Source organism: Madurella fahalii (genome assembly GCF_045866475.1).
Source record: "Madurella fahalii IFM 68171 DNA, scaffold_6, whole genome shotgun sequence".
Taxonomy (NCBI): Eukaryota; Fungi; Ascomycota; class Sordariomycetes; order Sordariales; genus Madurella; species Madurella fahalii.
The window spans coordinates 3,018,421-3,032,452 of NW_027263976.1; the positions used below are offsets into that span (position 1 = coordinate 3,018,421).

The 14,032-nt window shown below is 55.0% G+C and overlaps 7 protein-coding genes across 7 annotated transcripts; 4 read left to right on the top strand and 3 right to left on the bottom strand.

Moving 5' to 3' along the window:
* Positions 1-407: 407 nt before the first annotated feature.
* kri1 (Kinetochore protein Spc24) lies at positions 408-2,513 on the bottom strand (the record flags this gene model as incomplete). The annotated part of the gene is made up of 1 exon (XM_071066351.1): positions 408-2,513. The coding sequence occupies one exon, from the start codon at positions 2,511-2,513 to the stop codon at positions 408-410; it is 2,106 nt and encodes a 701-aa protein (XP_070922452.1).
* Positions 2,514-2,980: 467 nt separating this feature from the next.
* VPS21 (Vacuolar protein sorting-associated protein 21) lies at positions 2,981-3,817 on the top strand (the record flags this gene model as incomplete). The annotated part of the gene is made up of 3 exons (XM_071066352.1): positions 2,981-3,058; positions 3,121-3,184; positions 3,255-3,817. 3 exons carry the CDS (start codon positions 2,981-2,983, stop codon positions 3,815-3,817), a joined length of 705 nt encoding a protein of 234 aa, XP_070922453.1.
* Positions 3,818-4,591: 774 nt separating this feature from the next.
* Positions 4,592-5,458, top strand: MFIFM68171_10934 (uncharacterized protein; the record flags this gene model as incomplete). The annotated part of the gene is made up of 5 exons (XM_071066353.1): positions 4,592-4,606; positions 4,711-4,828; positions 4,903-5,040; positions 5,154-5,316; positions 5,374-5,458. 5 exons carry the CDS (start codon positions 4,592-4,594, stop codon positions 5,456-5,458), a joined length of 519 nt encoding a protein of 172 aa, XP_070922454.1.
* A 336-nt stretch (positions 5,459-5,794) lies between these two features.
* Positions 5,795-6,986, bottom strand: MFIFM68171_10935 (uncharacterized protein; the record flags this gene model as incomplete). The annotated part of the gene is made up of 3 exons (XM_071066354.1): positions 5,795-6,754; positions 6,824-6,850; positions 6,912-6,986. 3 exons carry the CDS (start codon positions 6,984-6,986, stop codon positions 5,795-5,797), a joined length of 1,062 nt encoding a protein of 353 aa, XP_070922455.1.
* A 476-nt stretch (positions 6,987-7,462) lies between these two features.
* GEF2 (chloride channel) lies at positions 7,463-10,473 on the bottom strand (the record flags this gene model as incomplete). Its single annotated transcript, XM_071066355.1, has 5 exons — positions 7,463-9,013; positions 9,064-9,155; positions 9,208-9,322; positions 9,375-9,527; positions 9,586-10,473. 5 exons carry the CDS (start codon positions 10,471-10,473, stop codon positions 7,463-7,465), a joined length of 2,799 nt encoding a protein of 932 aa, XP_070922456.1.
* Positions 10,474-10,857: 384 nt separating this feature from the next.
* MFIFM68171_10937 (uncharacterized protein) lies at positions 10,858-12,865 on the top strand (the record flags this gene model as incomplete). The annotated part of the gene is made up of 3 exons (XM_071066356.1): positions 10,858-11,234; positions 11,290-11,596; positions 11,651-12,865. The coding sequence occupies 3 exons, from the start codon at positions 10,858-10,860 to the stop codon at positions 12,863-12,865; spliced, it is 1,899 nt and encodes a 632-aa protein (XP_070922457.1).
* A 766-nt stretch (positions 12,866-13,631) lies between these two features.
* Positions 13,632-13,917, top strand: MFIFM68171_10938 (uncharacterized protein; the record flags this gene model as incomplete). Its single annotated transcript, XM_071066357.1, has 2 exons — positions 13,632-13,650; positions 13,706-13,917. The coding sequence occupies 2 exons, from the start codon at positions 13,632-13,634 to the stop codon at positions 13,915-13,917; spliced, it is 231 nt and encodes a 76-aa protein (XP_070922458.1).
* Positions 13,918-14,032: the final 115 nt, after the last annotated feature.

Consider the following 14,032-nt stretch of genomic DNA (forward strand, 5'->3'; position numbering starts at 1 on the left):
TCAGGATTGGCGGTCTTCGTTACTGTACGGGACGATGAGACGGATGGAAGAATGGGTTGGCATCGGTTCTGTGCGATACAGGGGCTCGAGCTAAAGAATCTTGTAATTAGGCTTTTCTTTGGTGCAGAGTTCGAGTGCTAGCGCGAGTACGAGTGCGAGTGCGAATGTGAGAATTGATTGATCCATGGACCATGCGTATCTCGGATCCTTGTTTGTATGTATATATGCCTGGGACAAGGCGTCTGGCCAACCCTCGTTAAACGAGCATGCGGTTCTGCTACACGTGTAGTTGAAGCTCAACCCCAAAACTGGATATCCCTGTTGTAGCTATTGACTCTACAAATCCAGATTTCCATACAGGTGAACTAGCCCAATGCACCGCACTCCAGAACTCCAGACATGAACTCTTACTCTGCCGCCTCAACAACCTTCTTCCCCTTGTTCTTTGACCTCTTCCTCTTCTTTTTCCGCTCACCCTCAATTATATTGCTCGAGCCGGCACCACCATTCTCAGTCTTCGCTGCATGAGGGCGGGGTCCCTCCGTCTTAACGGCATTAGCTCCGCTCGCAGCAGTAGCAGCCCCAGCACCGGCTACAAGGCTCTCAAACCCGAACGTCGGCCCCGTACGCTCATAAGCTTTACCAAACGTCTCACGGCGCCATTGCCTCAGCCGGGCCTTCTTGCCGAGGCGCTTCTTGTCCTTGCGCTTCTTTTCCGCGTCGCGGAACGTGGCTAGCTTCTTGAGCCCGGCAAATTCGTTGAGAGCCGCGTCTGACGGAGCGAGAAGGATGTCGCGGGCTGTGAGACCAAACGAATTGGGCGACGTTTCGCGGTACCGGAAAGCCGGCGCGCCGCTGCCGCCCTTATTTTTGGAGCTGGATGCTAGAGCACGGGGGTTGTCAAGCTCCATCTTGGTATCGACGAGGGCTTCAATCTTTGCAAGTTCTGCGCGGGCCTGGCGTTTTGCGGCCAGTTTCTCATTCTTGATATCCTTTGCCGTCTTGCGCTTCTTGGCGGGCCGCGCGTCATCGGAGTTTTCGTCTGTAGCCTCCTCCTCGTCCTCTTGGGCTTCATGATCTTCTTCATCGTCGTCCAAGGTGATGTTGGGTTTTGACTCATCGTCAAAATCAGGGACGATGTCTTTGATGTCAATGTCATCGTCCCATTTGGGCTTTTTGAGCTTCTTCTTCTTCTTGCCGTCTCCTTCTCGTTCTTCTTCTTCTTCTTCTTCTCCTCCATCATCGTCCCCGGCCTCATCGAGAGACATGTCGTCAGCCTCGGCGTAGTATTCGTCGCCAAACCGCTTCTTCATCTCCTCCTCCCATTTGTCGTCCTCCCAGGCATCTTCCAAAAATTTTATCCACTCCTCGTCCTTGACTGTCTTGCCGCTCATGCCGGCAGCCTTTTTGATTTTGGCTAGTTTGTCCGAAGCTTCCTCGATCTTCAAACGTCGTAGACGGGCTCGCTCAGCCTCCCGCTCTTTTTTCTCGGCCTCTTTCTTCTCTTTTTCGAGCGCCCTTTGTTTCTTTCTGCCTGTCAGCTCTTCCTTCCTGGCGGAGCGCGCTGCTGCCATGTTTCTTGAGTAGGTCTTCAGGAACTCATTGCTCTTGGCAGGGTCCTCGAATCGCATATTGTAGGCATGCTCGAACTCGTCAGCAACGTCGCCTTGGTCCTCGCCTTCGTCAGATTCGAATGCTTGCCACTTGGAGCCCTCTTCAGGCGCCCACGCCTTGGAGGCCATGAACTTGGACAGGAACTCCTCGGGGTTCTTGTCGGCATTCGCAACGTCGAGCTCGGAGAGCTGGACCCGGTTTGCCCGCGACGGATGGATACCGTTCTCGGCCACTTCGTCTTGCTTCTTGACCGGCTTGATAAACGCATCATCGTCGCTCCACTCCTCCTCGTCCGCGGCGGCGGCGGCGGCGTTGATCTCGGAGAGAATGGATTTCTTAAGATCGGCCTGCTCCTGGACAAACGTCCTCGGGGCGTTGTCGGCAGCATCGCCATCATCGTCAGCGCCCACATCGCCGCTTAGATAGCGCTCACGATGATAGTCGCGCAAGAAGAGCGGTTTTTCCTCCTTCTTCTTGGACGGCTCGGCGTCGGCGTCAAATGGCTTGTAAAAAACAGCATCCTTGTCGTATATCCTGGGGTCCTTGTTCTTGATGGCCTGGAGCGTGGCCGAGATCTCGGCATCCAAGTCTTCGGTAACAAGCACGGCCTCGTCGTCCTCTGATTCGTCTTCTGAAGACGACTCTGAGTCTAGGTCCTCTCCGTCTGCAGATTTGTACTTCTCCTGCAGCCGATGGAGTTCCTCCCGCTTCTTGTTGTGCTCGAATCGGCGAGCGTACTCCTCGTTAATCTTGAGCTGTGACGACGGGCCAAGCGTGGCGCCACCTTCTTCTTGGTCGTCTTCGCTGCTGGATGCGGAGTCGTCGAACAGAGATTTCTTGGGGACAATCTTGTCGCCATTGGCTGCGCCTTTGGCGGTTCTTGCAAAAGCCGCTGCCATTTTGGGATGGTCCGAAGATCCCCGGTGCACAATACTAGAAACACAACGGGGAAGTTGTTGCGTTAAGCGGCTGCTTGGGAAAGCGCTGAACTTTTTAGTGGGGCAAGTTGAGTTTATCTGCCGCCAGACAGTGCCAAGCACACGGTGGTAGCCGGCCAATCTGTATTTCCACCCGCCTCTTCCGTGGCCCGTGCACTGTCGGGGCTGCGGCTGTTACATTGGCACTTCCCAGGCGTTTGAGGCTGCTGTTCGGTGGACCGCCCCAGGCGTTGGTTTGAGTCGTCGCATGCATCCTACCTATCCTGGCTCCCAAGCCATGTCTGCCTATCACGTCACTCCGATTCCCGTCCCCAAGGAACACCATCAACGCACAGGTCATCCACAACACCAGCACCCATCACCACTTTCCACCGTTTCTGATCAAATACATTTGCAGCAAGCCACTAGCAAGACCATATAAACCGAAAATGGCCGACTCGGGCAATACGGTCAAGCCTAGCAGCAGCGTCAAGCTGGTCCTCCTCGGCGAAGCTGCCGTCGGCAAGGTTGGCTTCCATCATCGTTCCTCGCTTTCCCCCCGCAGGCGCTGACGGACTTGTGTTTGCAGTCATCGCTCGTCCTTCGCTTCGTCAACAATGACTTTCAAGAAAACAAGGAACCGACAATAGGAGGTACGTCGCTCACCGTCTCAGGCGTTGATTTGAACGAAGGCAACCCGTTAACCACAACTATCCCTTATAGCGGCTTTCCTGACACAAAAATGCAACCTTCCGACACGGACCATCAAGTTTGAGATTTGGGATACGGCGGGTCAGGAACGGTTCGCCTCGCTGGCTCCCATGTACTACCGCAACGCGCAAGCCGCCCTGGTGGTCTACGATCTCACGAAACCGACATCCCTCATCAAGGCGAAGCACTGGGTCGCCGAGCTGCAGCGGCAAGCGTCTCCCGGCATCGTCATCGCACTCGTCGGTAACAAGCTCGATCTTACAAGCGACGGGACTGGGAATGGCGGCGACGGGGAGGGTACTGAGGGCGAGGACTCGGGCGACGCGAGAAAGATCACCACCGAGGAGGCCAAGACGTACGCGGAAGAGGAAGGGCTGTTGTTTTTTGAGACCAGCGCCAAGACAGGCTACAACGTGACCGAAGTGTTTACGGCGATCGCTAACGCCATTCCCGAGACATCTCTGAAGACGGCCCGTGGGCCCGGGGCATCACACGCGGCCAGCCGTGCCGAGGAACAGAGAGTGAACCTTAGCGGGCCACGGGATCCGAACGCGAAGGAGGGCTGTGCTTGCTGATTCCTTAGATGAGGCTTGTCTGACGGGCAACCTGATTACGAGTGTTGGTATTTCTACAGGTTAAACGGAGTGGTTTGGTCACTGGGCAGGTCATCAGGAGTAAATAGTGTTTCTGCTTTTTCCCTTCGCATTTATTTCTACATCTCGCGCTTCAGCCTATCCAGGTAGTGTGTCCAAAGTGTCTCCTTCGACGGCTCTTTTGCCTTGAAGTTTGCTGGCAATCACAGTAGGCTTGGGGCACGTAATAACAACTGGGTCATGACTAGATATCTGTACATGTTACGAACTTCAGATAGTGGATGTTGTGATTGCTGGTATGAAATCGAAGCTCCAGCGTAGGATTCCAAAGAAAGAGGCTAGAACCCAACCCTGGACGCAGAGTGTACGCAGAGTGTACGCAGACTGATGTATGCGCCTGCTTAGTGGGCCCCAATCCACTCTTTTCACATGATAAACCCTAACCTAATAAGGGGATAACTCAAAGTTGCCTCTCATCGCCAAGAACAATAAAGAATAAAAAGATATACCCCAGGGTTAATGCAGGAGATGAGATTTCCAGGGCCTCGTCCTGGTTGCATGAGTACCAGTCTCGGCCTAGCCAGGCTGTCACGCCGCCTGCCGTTTCGCCTGAAAGCTGCCCCGCCTACCCCTCCTCGAACTCACTTTCTCTCCCCCCTCACCCCACTTCAATTTTTTCTTCCCATCCAAATTGACCTTTCTCTTACAGCCAACGTTGTTAAGACAAAATAAGCTTTCGCAGAGGCAATTTCCAAAATGATTATCTACAAGGTGAGGAATCCGGAGTCTAAGAAGCCGAAGCAACACATCTCTTGTTGCGTTGTTGCGCGTAAGGGAGCGGGCACATCTACTGACACGAGCTCCGCTTCGGCCAGGATACTATCACCGGCGACGAAATCGTCTCGGATTCGTACGACATCAAAGAGGCTGGCGATGGCGTCGTCTATGAGGTCAACTGCAAGATGGTTACGGTGGGGGGTGAAAACAATTTCGGTGCGTCTGCTTTTTGAACGTTTCTGGCAGTGGAAACCATCGATGGCTAGCTGACGATGCTTCTCCTCCTGCAGACATTGGCGCCAACGCGTCGGCCGAAGAGGCCGAGGAGGCTCTCGAGGACCAGGCTGTCAAGGTCATCGACATCGTCCACAATTTCCGTCTCCAGAGCACTTCGTTCGACAAGAAGTCGTACCTGCCGTACCTTAAAAGTAAATAACATATTTTGGGTTATGGAGGAACCTCCCTTTTTTTTTTTTTTTTTTTTTTATACTGCCTCCAATTCAACCCTACGGGATGGCTAATTCAACATCGTGCAACGCAGGCTACATGAAGAGCGTCAAGAAAGCGCTCCAGGATGCTGGCAAGTCTGAGGAGGAAGTCAAAGCGTTTGAGACCAAGGCCCAAGCCTATGTCAAGGATACAATCCTGCCCAAGTTCAAAGACTGGGAGTTTTACACTGGCGAGTCGACGAATCCCGATGGGATGTAAGTGCTTACTTTCAACACCACTGGTTTCGGATGAATGGAACTAACTCCGGCTAGGGTTGTGCTCCTCAACTATCGTGAGGACGGTATCACACCTTACATCGTTATCTGGAAGCACGGCCTGAAGGAGGAGAAGGTCTAAGGAGGCTCCAATGCCTCTTCACCCGGCTCGAACTCCGTTTCGTCTCCACGGACCGTGGGAACAAAAAACTGCTTTCTAGAAGGTTTTGCTACAACTCGAAATACTCCAATTCACGTAGGTAGCTCGAAGCAGAACTAAGAGATTTTTCCTTTTCTCTTCATGATACCTTCATGTAGAAGTTTGGTCGACCGCCAAAACAGACAATCCGATGCCACCCCACCCGTCATACTCTTTTTGCGACAATCACAATCCCAGTGTGTGAGTGAAACTGTATAGGCGATATGAACACATACCCCATGACTCTCACCCACGGGGAAGTGATGCCTCCAGTACTCCCTAAAACTGCGGCCTTGTCGCTATCGGGATTGGCGGTGGCGCCCCGTCATCTGCATCACTACCGCTGCCGCTGCTCAGCCCTGTGGGTCGTTGTTTGGTTTGGCCGTGGCTGATAATAGAAGGCTTCTTCTTGGATGGCGGCGGCGGCGGCGGCGGGGGCTTCTTTTTGGCAACTGCTGTAGCTGTAGAAGTAGCTGCTGCTCTCAGTGTGGGAATTCCGGGGGAAGGTGATGATGATGTCTTGAGCTGTGAAAAGCGGGATTGGAGCTCGCTGAGGTTTGGATTCGAACGATGGGCCATACCAACTCCGGAGCTGGGCACAGACCCAGTCACCGTGCGACCTGGCGTGGCGGGGGGGGGAGCTGGTGGACCAGAGCCAAGGCCAGAGCCGATACCGAGCCCGGGAACGGAGATGCCCGCCGCGCCGAGTCGGTTGACGGCGGTTTGGTTTAAAAATCCCTGATCCGCGCCCGAAGCTGCCGTTCTTGGTTTTGTTGGCGGAAGAGCGGAACTGGAAACAGCAGCGCGGGTTGGTAGCACCGGTGCCGCTGTTGGCGACGTGGTTGTTGGGGATGCAGAGTCGGACCGCGGTGGGAGACGGGGCGGAAGGTTTGGAGGGCGCGGTCTACTGCTTGCTCCGGTTGCTGATGATGGCGTGTAGGGTGGAGGTGGTGGTGATCGGCCATCTGCCCCGTCTCTCCTTACCGGTGGAAGAGGCAAGTGCGCTGTCGAGAGGCCGGTGGTATCCAGACGCCATGGCTTCGTAGGAGGGGCCGGTTCTTCAGATGCTGGCGCCGGTGGAGCAGTTGGCCCAGTTTGGGAGACCGGGGAGGAGGAATTCGCTGGACTGACGCCCCCGCTGCCTGTTGTATTGGTGTATCGCTTGGGTGGAGGAGCAAAGGTGGATGGGTCACGCAAGGAGGAGAGCGGCGCGGCGGTATGGCTAGAGGTGCGGCGGGTCTGAAGTATGATGGCTTATGGTCAATCACTGGTGCCCATGTGAGTCCCAACTGGAATAGAGCGGCCTACATTGTCACCACGGCCGACTAAACTTTTCTAGATTTGCGGCATGTAAGTACATGGACCTGGGAATGGTTTATCAACGAACTCAGCGTACCATTTGGCCTTTGAGCGTGGTCCCTTCTTTTTCGGGATGCCACCCATGTTTGAGGATATCTTTATATCCCGACATGGCGTGATCCTGAGGATCAAGGAGATTGGCGAGAATATACTAGAAAAGAGTCAAGGAAATCGACGGGATCCCGAGACGTCTATGTTGGGAGACAAGGCGGTGACAAGCGGGCCGGGTTCATAATCGATAGCGAGTGGGTATTGAGGGGCCCACACAGGGTCTCTGTCGAGAGCTTTTATTGCAGGCACCAATGAACCGCACGTTGTGTGACGAATTCACGGTTGGCGTATAAGTGAAACGGATTCTTGAATAAACAACCCTCAAGTCCGACATAGAGCAGCTGCGAAGCCAGTAGAAGACAAGCTAGGGCAAGGGAGCCAATGTGACGTCACCCCTGAGTGGCTGCCTTGCGCTCAAGGCATCAAGATCAATAAACCACCCTGCGACGGGAGGGAGTACGGTAACTTCCAGTTAATCTATTTGTTGAGACCGGTTAAAGATAATAAATGCCAAATCTACCAAATAGTAACACAATTCTATAGTATGCTCCCCCCATCCACCATTGGGCTAACCGGCTCGCCATCATCACCAATCCCAACGGCTCTCAGCAGACCGGCACTCTCCCCTTCGCCATCCTCCCTCGCCACACCCGTCTGCAACCCGCCGTGACCGCTAGCACCGTGAATACTAACACCGCGGTCACTGGCATTCCCGGTATTCCCGCTCGTCCGGCGCGTCTCCTCGGCCCCATTGAGCACATACCACACATCCTTCTTGGTCAACAACCCTTGCAACACGCCCCTGTCCACAAATAACACGTAGCGCAGCCCCAATTTCTGGAAGTAACTGACCGCCAAGTGCAGGCGGCTCCTACTCGGCAGTGTAAGCGGGGTCTGGTCCATCCAGGGTCTCAGATCCAGCGTCGTCCGGGGATCAGCCAGCGGTTGGTGAGCAAAAAACGCCTCTGTTTCCGGGGGCAGCGAGCGGGGCGGCTGGGTCGAAGTGTGCAGATTGTATGCGAGCTCCGCGCGAGAGATGTACCCCAGCAGGATGGCATCGCGGGGGTCCGAGATGACCGGGAAGCCGCGGTAGGGGTGGGACTCGAGGATGGCGGTCAGGGAGGCGATGGTGTGGCCTGTCGCGGTGAGCACAACGAGGTCCTCGACGCGCGTCATGATTTGGGAAGCGGGGATGTCCGGGATGGGCATTGTTTCCTCGCTGGCGTCGAGGAAGGGATACTCGTTGAAGTGGATCCACGACTCATAGATGCCACGCCGTGAGAAGGCGTCGCCGACCCACTTGGAGATCATAACGGCCACCATAATGGGGAGGACATAGGTGAGGGCGCCCGTGAGTTCGAACATGATGACCACAATGGAGACAGTCATGCGCGTCACGCCGGCGAGGGCGGCCGCTGCGCCGATGATGGCGTAGGTGCCGGGCGAGATGCAAGCGACATCTTCCTCGCAGGTGTGGAAGGCGATGAATTTTGGATGGTTGCGCTGCCAGATCTCCATGACGATGCCAACGGCACGTCCGGAGAGGGCACCAATGGCCATGGTTGGCAGGATGATGCCGGCGGGGATCTGCAAGCCGAAAGTGATGGCTGCTAGGAAGAACCCCAACAGCGCGGCAAAGATGAGAAGGACGATGGTGCCGGCAGAGGCGGCGCCTGTCTCGCAGAGCCCGAACTGGTCGTCATGCAGACTTGAGCACTCAGAGAACAGGTTCGACACCAGGTCAGAAGACTGAGCACGCATATAGTTGTTGGGATAGTTGATGAGGGCGGTTAGACAAGCTACCAGGACCACCTGAGCCACAGGCCCTGGCAGCCACCCGGTCGATTTCCTCCACTTGGCCACTTTCATGTTTGCTTTGATGAATAGCCCTCCGTATATACCGCCGAGGATGCCCAGAAGGACAAAAGGGACAAGCTCGAAGCCATGCCAGCTGGAGCTGTAGGTTACTTGGTAGAGCACCAGTTTGCCCGACCGGAAGGGGTCAAATGCCTGCAGCACCACGGCGGCTGTCATGGCACATACAAAGCTCTGCCACATTGTCTTATCGGGGAAGTAGTATGATAGTTGCTGCGGAGGTTAGGGCGGAACATGAGAGTAGGCCAAGGCGCGGTGCTCACCTCGAGACTGAAGAGCACACCCCCAATGGGGGACCCGAATGCAACAGATATACCAGAAGCCGCTGCGGCGGAGAGAACCTCCCTCTTCCGCGCTGTTCAAGTTAGCGCCCATAATCCCTGACAGGCCCGAGCTGGTCCACACACCTTCGTTGTTGTTGATGCTAGGGAAGAGCTTGGTAAACAAGTTGGCGCAACAGCAGGCAACATGAACTAGAGGGCCTTCTTTGCCCAGCCACATCCCAGATGCCACGGCCAAAATCTGACCATGTCACTCAGCAACCACGAATTCCAATTGACACGGGAAGACTTACCAGTCCTAACGACTTTGTGATCAGCGTCCAGATCCCGAAAAACCTCCGGATGATAAACCCGCCCAGCACCGTCTTGATCTCTGGAATCCCGCTGTGCTTGGCGTATATCGCGTACTCCTTGACTAGTAAGCTCGCCGAAAACGCAAACATAACCTATCACCCATGTTAGCATAATCCGCTCCTGCCCTTCCCAACATATTTGTTCACCTACCGCCAAAACCAAGTAAACCCCATATTCGACAAACCACACCGCCCCTCCGGACGTCGCACCTAACGCCAACCCCCAAGTCTGCCACCCCCGGCACTGGCTACTTTCATCATAGCCGAAACAACATGCCGTCTTGCTGAGATAGAATTTTCCCCCGTCAATGCTCGAGCAGAAGCCGTATTTGACATCCCCCAACCAGTCGCTGGTGATGTCGATGCCCGCCGCTAGCGCACCCGCAGCCAACCCCGTCAAGATCAGGACCACCCACACTTGGCTCGCGTCGACGAAGCGTTGGATGTAGCCCAGGATCGGTATGGACGAGACGGACGACGAGTGCAACATGCGCTGGCGCTGGCGCTCTTTCGTGTACTCGAAGATCCAGTCGATCGCTGTTAGGTCTTCGTAGCCTACTCTCCGGCCGGGGCCTTCGGCGTACCAGTCTAGCGGGAAGGTGGCGGTGTCGGTTTTGGAGGAGGCGGTGGGAGCGCCGGGTCCGAGGGGGTCGAGGCGGGTATTCTGGCCGAGACCTGGCGGCGGTGATTGTGGGTGCGGGTCATTGTTGTGTGGTTGGGAGGTCCGAAAGGAGGAAGACGGATTGATGGCGCCGCCTGTTAGCGCGGTGATGAGCCTTGCTGGCTGCGCAAAGAAGCCGGATTGTTTCTTCTTGCGCTTGAAGGAGAGAGGGGACGAGAGGGAGGGCTGGCCCTGTCCTCCAAGAGGATCGCCGCCTAAGATGGCGGCCGTGTCGTTATCATGGTCGTGCTGCGGGTCGTCGCCGAGCAGGTCCAGCTCATCGGTGTCGTCGTAGGTGTTGTCGTTCGAGGGGTGATGCGAGAGCGCCGAGGGCCCGGAGTTTGATGACCCGCTGTTCAGTGCTCGAGACGGGGGCATGCTGGGCGAAGCAGGGATGCATCGGCCATTCTCATCTCAGGTAGGAATAGAAGATGTTCGGCTCGTTGCTAGTCCGTTTGGGGGACGCGCTCCCTCACACTATTCCCGTCTTGAAGCTGGGGCTACCGTCGCGATAGGCGAAGGGTTGTTGTCGTCTGCGCCGTTATCTTATCGCCAGGCGAAGGGCTGAAAGCTGAAGCTAGTGGTCCGTGCTTGTCTGCCGAGATGTGGTGAAGTTTTCGATCGAGATCCAATGACAAAAGTTCCGTGTGGGGCCAACATCATGAAAGGCGAATGCATTCTCAGAGGCGCCTTTTGATGGGACTTACGTTTAGTCAGGTTGCAGTAGATGGAAAAATCTAAAAGGAGTTGAGATCTTCGAGAATGAGCGAGAATGCACGGGCACCCGAAGAGCATGCAGGCTCGATCAAGAAGATCCAGTCGCTGCTCGGTGCAAAGGACGACACATCGCGATTTGTCGGTCTTGCGTTGCTCAAATCGGTTCTTGACAATAGTCCAGAACTAAGAAGCAACGAAGATGTCATCGTCAGCGTTTGGGAGAGTATTTCCCCCAAATTCCTGGACCGGCTGATCAAAACTGGCGGGAAGCAACAGTCGTCGTCAGGGGGGGATGCCACTGGCATGCTCGATCTCGCTGTATCTGTGCTGCACACTTTTGTGGCACTGCTCCCAGAAAATGCGAGGCAGAGCCCGAAACTGCTTGACCGGATACCCCAGCTCGTGGCTTGTCTTCTTCACTGGTAAGGATTCGGTCCTGAGGAACCAAAGCTCGGGCATCCGTTGACGACGAGATAGCTCAAATGACTCTACACGACTAGCGCTAGAGACTCTCGTAACTCTAGTAAGCCAGCCAGGTGGTGCGCGGGTCTTCACAGCGGTGGAAGACTTGACCCCTCTGACCGAGATTGCACCCTCGGAACCCCTTGTGCTGGACACTTTATCATATGCATGGCTCAACGATATGGCGACAGCGGTGGACAAGACGGTTCTCAGATCAAACATCGACAGCACTATCGGCCGCCTTGTTTCGAGCTTTAAGGGGACCGATGCTGTCACACTGCTGGCCTTCCTGGCGGCCTTGTTGCCGAGGTTGGAGCCAGATGTAAGGCCCCCGGTTACATCAGCACCGATACAAGACGCTCATCAGCAACCATAGGTCCTCCCACTGAATCCCAGCTGGCTACCGGCTCTTGGGAAATTCATTCGTGATCTTGTCGCCAGCCGTCCCACGGCTGCCGGCCGTGCTGCCTTTGCCAACCTGTCTGCTTCTCTCCTCGAGGTGTACCCTGTCCAGGCACCCCAACTCCTTTTCACCGAGCGGGACAACAAGACCGAGAACCCATTCTCCTATCTTCTTATAAACCTTCTCCTCGTTGACATCCGTTCCACCCTTCCCACCCTCCTAGAACATCTAAATAGCCCCCAGTATTCCGACACCTCCCGGCGCCTCACGTCGGCATTCAATGTCGTCTCCAATTTCATCGGCTACCTCCTCCGTTCCATGGATGCAGACGACAGCTACAACCTACCATGGATGATATCACCAGATCTCCTCCTCAAACTCCGCAAGGCCATTTCCGAAACCATGTCTCTCACTATCGAGTACCTCCGCGATCGCTGGGACGCCTCGGTTGCCGGCGTAATGGGCTTACACCCCGACGCGCGAGTCGGCGCAGCCAACACTTCTTCCGGCTCGCATTTCACCCTGGCGTGGGACTCCAAGAGCGACGACGCCGCCGAGGACCCACTTATTCTCGCGGCTATCCGTACCTTGGCGATTTGGCTGAGGGAAGACGACAACGATCTACTAAGAAAAGAGGCGGCCGGGTTGGCCGACATGTTGATCGATCTCTACCGAAATGGCGGCCGGGGCAAACTGGACTTCCGACGGCCAGTCTTGGTTGCTTTTGAGGGAGTCATTGTGGAAAAGAAAGGGGTAGAAGCATTCCTTGTCAACGGTGGCTGGCAGGCCCTTGCCGACGACCTAGTATCGATCCTCCAGGCTAGCTCCACCGTGAGCGACGAAAACAGCGCCATGCGGGGTATCGAGATTGTTCGTGTACTACTGCAGATTGCCGAAGCGGAACGAGGCGGACCCAGGGAAGAGTGGATGGATTTCGTCACCAAGGTGGCGGCCTGTTATGTGCCGGAAGCCGAACAGCCGCCTGCGTTGGCGGAGTGCCAGGTCGCGGCGCTGCAGCTTGTCACAACATTGCTGGCAAATGCCCATAAGGGAATGCAGAAGCGCTACATCCATTCAACGAGCGCGGTGTTGGGGATCGCCAATCAGCTGAAGGCGAAAATACGGGGAGATGTGGCTCTGGACGAGGCGCTAGAGGATGTTTTGACGACGCTGGCTACTTTGAGATAAGGCCACGCGCGTGGCAGCTCGCTTTGGTTATGGCCCCGAAAGATCACGGGAATCATCTTCGAACGTCAAAACCGAAATGCGCTCTCAGACTCCATCTGGCCACCAGCTTCGGACAGTATCCTCTCTCGGAGTAGGGAGCCAGACCTCGATGTCTCTCAGTGCCTCGAACCTCTTTTTGGTTTGTATTCAGCTATTAAACCAGAATCCGATCACTGATGCTCGCTCAAAGAGTCGCCAATGCCGCTCGTATAGGGCAACGGTTGCTCTAACACCGCATTCATCGATTAGTCCACGCCGTTTGGTGTCTGTCCTCGAAGACGCCACCATTTGTGAACTACCTAGTGTCTTCTCAGCTGAGAATTACATCATTTTCGTTTCTAGCGCTCGTCCGATCCTACGAAGATAATGATGCAAAATATATTAAAGACAAAACAATCAATTCACAACCAAGTTGTATAAAAACCGTCCGATGTCTTGCATTAATTTTGGATCCTCACCTTGCCGTGGCCGATGAATCATTTTCTTCTACCTCGACCAGTACTTATTCTCCTTTTTACAAAGTTTCACAGCAAAACACTATTTGCAACTCTGCCGTTTCCACCGACTACATAACTCTTCTGTTTTTCTCGTCCTGCCCAACGAACGGAAGAGCACATTGCGATAAAACATAATTCGAGACTGGGAGTGTTAGCAAGCTGGGACTGAGTACAACTTCTGCCTAAAACTGCAAAACCTTCTCCACGGTTTCTTCACCAAGTCGATCACCATGCCTACCAGATTACGGTGTAAGGAAGCCAGCGGGTCCGGGTCTCGGAAGCCTTATTGCTAACTCATGGTCAGCCCACAACCCAGTCCCCGTGCCGACCTTGGTTCAAGCCTTCGGCGGCGCCCAGCGTCTGGAGCAGCTCGTCGAGTTGTGGCTAGAGTTGGTAATAGTCCAAGACTGCTTTGACGACCCCTCAATGTCGGCTTTCTTGAGGCGGGCTGCCCTCGAAGAAGCGTTCGGCTGCGCAACCATCGACTTGGATACCATCGAAAGGACAGGGCTGTAGAGCGTTTCGGGTGCAGGCCGTGGAAAGAAATGTATTTCACCCGTCCTAAGCCTCGAGGGATAAGAGGCAGCCCAATCAAAGACCGTTATCTATAGACGTGTCTTGTCTTCTTCAT